At 39.9% G+C, this 6,848-nt stretch overlaps 1 protein-coding gene across 1 annotated transcript in view; it reads right to left on the bottom strand.

Moving 5' to 3' along the window:
- LOC106878274 (probable RNA-binding protein 19) overlaps positions 1–6,848 on the bottom strand; it is a 50,383-nt gene that overhangs the window by 25,786 nt on the left and 17,749 nt on the right. Inside the window, exons 9-12 of the mRNA XM_052978067.1 lie at positions 5,896–5,993; positions 3,929–3,967; positions 2,080–2,155; positions 344–474 (exon numbers count right to left, since the gene is read on the bottom strand). Of these exons, the coding sequence (XP_052834027.1) occupies positions 344–474; positions 2,080–2,155; positions 3,929–3,967; positions 5,896–5,993 (344 nt within the window). The remainder of the gene's footprint in view (positions 1–343; positions 475–2,079; positions 2,156–3,928; positions 3,968–5,895; positions 5,994–6,848) is intronic.

Raw genomic sequence — 6,848 nt, 5'->3', positions numbered from 1 at the left:
GAAAGGAAGGGGTGATAGATGAATAAGGAAGGAAGGAAGGGGTGATAGATGAATAAGGAAGGAAGGAAGGGGTGATAGATGAATAAGGAAGGAAGGAAGGGGTGATGGCAAACTGGTAGTGATGTTGCAACTCAATTCTACAGCTGAGTAAATTGGAGCAACATGAAATAAAGCGTCTTGCTCAAGAACACAACACAACCTGGTCTGGGAATCGAAATCACTACCTCATGACTGCAAGCCCAATACTCTAACCACTGAGCCATGGGCCTTCACAGATAATACTTAAAGGATTCCCCCTCCCTTTCCATTCCATGCCACTCCATTTCATAAGCTCCCTGCTTACCTGAAATGATGTACCATCCATCTCAGTCAATGCCCTCACTGCATTTTCAGGTATCATGTAAGTGATGAATGCAAAGCCTTTCATTTTATTGGTTGCAGTGTCCAGAGGGACGTAAACTTCAACCAATGCACCTGGAAAATTAATAAGAGTACGGACAGGTGAGAAAAAGATATAAACATATACACAGGCACAGTTGTGTGGTTCAGAAGCTTGCTTTACAACCATGTGGTCTTGGGTTCAGTTTCACTGTGCAGCACCTTAGGCAGTGATTTCCGCTATACCCCTGGGCTTACCAATGCCTTGTGAGTGAATCTAGTAGACAGGAACAGTGTAGAAGCCAATAAAATATATATATATATATATACACACATATACACACATGTAACTGTCAAACAATGAGAATGAGAGCTCAACACTGCATTGGTGGATAAAATTTCTGTGTATTAAGGCTACCATTCCTGGATGAAATTGTTAAGATATTATTCTTAACATGAAACCAATGGTAACCATAATACACAAACACACACACATATACCTATCTATCTATATATATAGTTTCTACAGCTGGATGCCCTTCCTAACGCCAACCACTCAGAGAGTGTAGTGGGTGCTTTTTACGTGCCACTGGCACGAAGGCCAGTCAGGCAGTACTGGTAACGGCCACGCTCAAAATGGTGTATTTTATGTACCACTCGCACAAGAGCCAGTCCAGGGGCACTGGCAACGATCTCGCTCGAAAACCCTACGAAGGCCAGTCAGGCGGTACTGGCAACAGCCACGCTCAAAATGGTGTATTTTATGTGCCACTCGCACAAGAGCCAGTCCAGGGGCACTGGCAACGATCTCGCTCGAAAATCCTTACACATGTCACGGGCACAAGTGTCAGAAAGGCAACGCTGGGCACAGGTGCTATCTCGATTTCGCTTTCGTTTGCCCCAATAAGTCTTCGCAAGCTGAGTTTCGTGTCCAATGAAGGAGACGACGTTGGCATGGGTGCCAGTCGTCGAATTTAGTTTATATATATACAGTATTCTAATATGTATAAGGAATCCTCTAATTTTGCGGGGCTTAAAATTTAGAAAAAGGTTTTGTAAGGGATTATAATACTACCCATGTCTAAGAAACTTCCATGTTTTTTTAACCTAATTTTTGACAAAAAAGGGTTCCTTGTACATGTAAAAATATGGTATATATGAGTGTTATAGTTCACTTGAAGCATTGTAGTACAAAAAGAAAAGGAAAATAAAGAAAGCTTCTGACAATGCAGAAAGTTTCACAAAATCCTTTACATTTCAGGTGCAAAGGCTCATCCTGAGAAGGAAGATGTCCAAGAAATGTGTAATTATGGCATTTGGGTTAGCAGCAACTCGCGAACCGTTGGTTGTTGTGATGAATGTTGTGATGTTGATTATAGTTGCAGTGACATTTTCATAGGAATCACTGTCCCATCTCCAAATCAACTGTTAATTTTGGGGTTGAAATGGTGGATTAATATAGCATCTTGATACGAAGATTTCCAGTGTTCCTCTCTGAGGCAATATATATAAATTTGTAGTGCAATATATGGATTCATAGAATCATATGGCTATCCCAGAAACTGCCTCATATGTATCATGCTCTGCATTCTGGTTTACCCACTGTTAGAGGTGGCCAGGAAACCATTAAGGAGCCACTATTAACAAAAAAATTAATTAATTAAATAATAAAATTAAGAAGTAAAAATCAAACAAACATACCATATTTGCTGAAATGCTTTTCTAAATCTTCTTCTGTACAGGTGTAAGGTAAGTTCCGAACAAACAGCCTTCCAGACTGAAAATAAAAATACATACATATTATAGGTGCAGCCATAGCTGTGTGGTAAGAAGCCTGCTTTCCAATCACATGGTTCTGAGTTCTATTCCACTGCATGATACCTTGGGCAAGTATCATCTTCTATAGCCTCAAGCTAACCAAAGCCTTGTGAGTGGATTTGGCAGACAGAAACTGGAAGAAGTTCATCATAAATATTCGTGTGTGTGTCAGTGTTTGTCCTCCACCATCACTGCTTGACAACCAGTATTGGTGTGTTATATCATCCTCATCTTCATTTAATGTGGAGGTGCAATGGCCCAGTGGTTAGGGCAGCGGACTCGCGGTCGTAGGATCGCGGTTTCGATTGCCAGACCGGGCGTTGTGAGTGTTTATTGAGCGAAAACACCTAAAGCTCCACGAGGCTCCGGCAGGGGATGATGGCGAACCCTGCTGTACTCTTTCACCACAACTTTCTCTCACTCTCACTTCCTGTTTTTGTTGTGCCTGTAATTCAAAGGGTCAGCCTTGTCACACTGTGTCACGCTGAATCTCCCCGAGAACTACATTAAGGGTACACGTGTCTGTGGAGTGCTCAGCCACTTACAAGTTAATTTCAAGAGCAGGCTGTTCTGCTGATCGGATCAACTGGAACCCTCATCGTCGTAACCGACAGAGTGCTTCATTTAATATCTGTTTTCCATGCTGGCACAGGTTGTATAGTTTCAGAGGAGCTGGCCAGCCGGAGACCTGCACCAGATCCTAATTGTCTGCTTTGGCTTGGTCTCTATGGCTGGATGCCCTTCCTAAAGTCAACCACTTTACAGAGCGTACTGGGTGCATTTTGAGTGGTGCTAGCTTGTAACGAAAATAGCTTAAAATACATACATTCATAAATATCAGTCGATCATGTTTATATTAACTCATACATGTGTGTAGATGCCAGTGTATATATGTGCATCTGAATACACACACACACACATCCACAATAAATTAGTGAGACACACACACACATGGTGCAGTGACTAAACTGTCGTCTAAATTACACAAAAATATAAATAACACTGACATCTCATTTTAAGATATATTTACCAAAATTGTATGCAAATTTCTTGGAATACGAAAGAGTAAATTTATTCAAATAAAATCACCATTGGCTTCAACCACAACCTGCAGATGACTTTGGAATCTCCTGGCACTCTTCCAGACAGTCGCCTTGTTTAAGTTGGTCAATGCTGACATAAACTTTGCCTTCAGTTTATCTTTGGTGTTACAAGGAGTTTTGTGGGTCTCTTGCTCAACTGTGCCCCACACATAATAATCAAGGGGGTTGCAGTCTGTGGAGTTAGGTGGCCCGATGTTAGGGGCAATGTGGTCATAGAAATTGTCATCATCATCATCATCGTCGTTTAACGTCCGCTTTCCAAGCTAGCATGGGTTGGACGATTTGACTGAGGACTGGTGAAACCAGATGGCTGCACCAGGCTCCAATCTGATTTGGCAGAGTTTCTACAGCTGGATGCCCTTCCTAACGCCAACCACTCCGAGAGTGTAGTAGGTGCTTTTACGTGCCACCGGCATGAGGGCCAGTCAGGCGGTACTGGCAACGGCCACGCTCAAAATGGTGTATTTTATGTGCCACCCGCACAAGTGCCAGTCCAGGGGCACTGGCAACGATCTCGCTTAAAAATCCTTACACATGTCACGGGCACAAGTGCCAGAAAGGCGACGCTGGGCACAGGTGACGCTATTTGAGAAAACAATCAACAATCAATATTGAATTGATGTACTTACTTCACTCAGCTCTTCTTCTTCCTCATCTTCAGGTACAATCTGTCGAGATAGATATAATTCATCAGGGATGGTACAACAAACACATGTAAAAGACGATATATCAGACATAACATGTAATAGATGAAACATAAAGCTATGGTTCATCAGACATGGTACAACAAAATACCTGGCACATCAAATGCGACACATTATACATGGAACACAAAGGCAAAGTCCACCTTGGCGGAATTTGAACTCAGAAGGTAAAGATGGACGAAATGCCGCTAAGCATTTTGCCCAGTATGCTAATGATTCTGCCAGCCCACCATCTTGATAATAATAATAATCCTTTTTACTAATGGCATAAGGCCTGAAATTTTGGGGGAGAGGACTGGTGTTTAATTTATCGAGCCTGAAAAGATGAAAGGCAAAGTCACCCTCGGCGGAATTTGAAATCCAAACGTGAAGACAGACGAAATGCCGCTAACAAATCTGCCAACTCACCACTTTAATGATAATAATAATAATAATAATAATAATAATAATAATAATAATAATAATAATAATAATAATAATCCTTTCTACTGTAGGCACAAGGCCTGAAATTTAGGTGAGGAGTTAAGTCAACCACACCGATCCCCAGAACTTCACTGCTACTTAATTTATTGACTCCAAAAGAATGAAAGTCAAAATCAACTTTGGTGGAATTTGAACTCAGAATGTAAGGACAGACAAAAATACTGCTAAGCATTTTGCCCAGTGTGCTAACGATCCTGCCAGCTTGCCATCTTAATTAATACTCCTTTCTACTAAAGGCACAAGGCCTGAAATTTTGGGGAAGGGAACTAGTTGATTGCATCGACCCCAAAAGGATGGAAGGCAAAGTCGAACTCAGCAGAATTTCAACTCCAAACGTGGAAACGGATGAAATGCTAAGCATTTTGCCAGGCATGCTAACAACACTGTTAGCTTGTCACCTTAATAATAATAACAAGAGCTCTTGGAGAGCGCAAACCTCCATCAAGGCAACCCCAACATCCTCTCAATGATTAGCCAGAGATGATTTTTAAAATGAGAATATCTGAAATAAACTGGACTGCTCTCACAAATGAAAATACTAAAAATGAACCTGACCATTCTCAAAAATTAAGTTAAAAAACTGGAAAAATAATCCAGAAACATTGTTCGGTACTGGATCGATCCCAAAATCTAATCAGTTTGAGCCAGTCATGAGGCCAAACATCCCTGAAAGTTTCATCCGAATCCAGCCAGCAGTTCCTGAGATATCTTGTCCACGGACGCAGAGGTAATAATAATTCTTTGTAGTGAAGGCATAAGGCCTTGAAATTTTGGAGGAGGGAACTAGTTGATTACATTGACCCCAGCGTTTCACTGGTACTGAATTCATTAACCCCGAAAGGACTGTAGTGGCACGAAATTATAGCCGCCATTGAGGAAGTACTATTCTGCGCATGCGCAGGGGACTTCACCACCGGAAGCCCCTCGAGTTGCGCATGCATAGTAAAACTCGTACTTAAGCAGTTACTTTCATTATCTCAGGGAGTTGAGCTCAGACCTTCTACATGACAACACCACGCTCCTCCACGAAGCACTTTTCACCATGATGCTATTGATGTGATAGCTACTTGCTTCTCTGGCAGGCATCAAGAAAGCCCTTAACCTTCCAATACCAATTACAAATTAATCAGCGGCTGCTAAGCTGAATGACAGGAATTGTATAACCAAGCATCATCATAAATAAAAAACCTTTTTATTATATTGTTAATTGTTCTAATGTCTCTTCAATTTATAATTATGTTGAAAGGTGAGAGAGACTAAAGTCTCTATGACAACTATCAAAACTTTTACAGGACGAAAGGCAAAGTCGACTTTGGAGGAATTTGAACTCAGAACATAATAAGAAAGGTAAAAAAAAACACTGACCATGATACTAAGAACCAAAACTGGTGAGAAATTTTAAAACTTACTTTTAGATCAGCTGCATTCTTCTTGTATGAATGTCCACCACCACCATCATCATCATCATCACCGGTTATAGTTTCCTTCAATGTGATCTTGGAACCATCTTGATGGGAAGTAAGCAACAAAAACATTTTAAAGACAAGCTAATAAGATAGATTGCTTCAAATATAATTATTGATTAGATATAAGAAATACCTTTTTATTTATTAACCCTTTAGCAGTCAGACTACTTTGTGAAATGTAATGCTTATCTATTCACATTCTTTTGAATTAATCCTGGATTATCTCATAGCTTCGAGATTTCAAAGATGTGATTGTTTGTTTTTAGAATGGCATTGTAGGGTAAGCGTGAGAGGCTGGATCTGATCTTGTTTTGAATTAATCCTTTATTATCTCATAGCTTTGAGATTTCAAAGATGTGATTGTTTGTTTTTAAAACGACATTGTAGGGTAAATGTGAGAGGCTGGATTTAATCAGTGTACATATACACATACATATATATACACACAAATATATATATATATATACATGCATATATATATATAGAGATAGATATACAGGGCAGGGAATCGTCAATTAGTAATAAAAATTAATAATTAACAATTTTGCCGGGTAGCTCAGTATGAAAAAACCTTATCGGTAAAACCATTTATAATCATAAATATATAGGGATTAGCAGTATCCTGCTTCTCCAACATACTGAGAAATTCAGAAACAGCAGCCAAAGAACTACTGATTCCAAAACTACAAATTTTTCTCTAATTGATAGCGATATTTATGGTACACACAGAACAAAAAACAGAAGAGAAGAGTAAAAAACAAACCTGCCTTTAATTAATTTGGTACGACGTTTCACGGTTAGTGGTATGAAATTACCTCATTCCGATCTTCAGCCAAATATTTTAATAAATTTGTCAATGTCTAAATAACTCGCGTTAATTTTGACCATGCGACATC

Source organism: Octopus bimaculoides, chromosome 30 (genome assembly GCF_001194135.2).
Source record: "Octopus bimaculoides isolate UCB-OBI-ISO-001 chromosome 30, ASM119413v2, whole genome shotgun sequence".
In the NCBI taxonomy this organism is placed as follows: Eukaryota; Metazoa; Mollusca; class Cephalopoda; order Octopoda; family Octopodidae; genus Octopus; species Octopus bimaculoides.
Note: the sequence above shows the minus strand (reverse complement) of the source record. Positions and strands in the feature narration are given on the sequence as shown.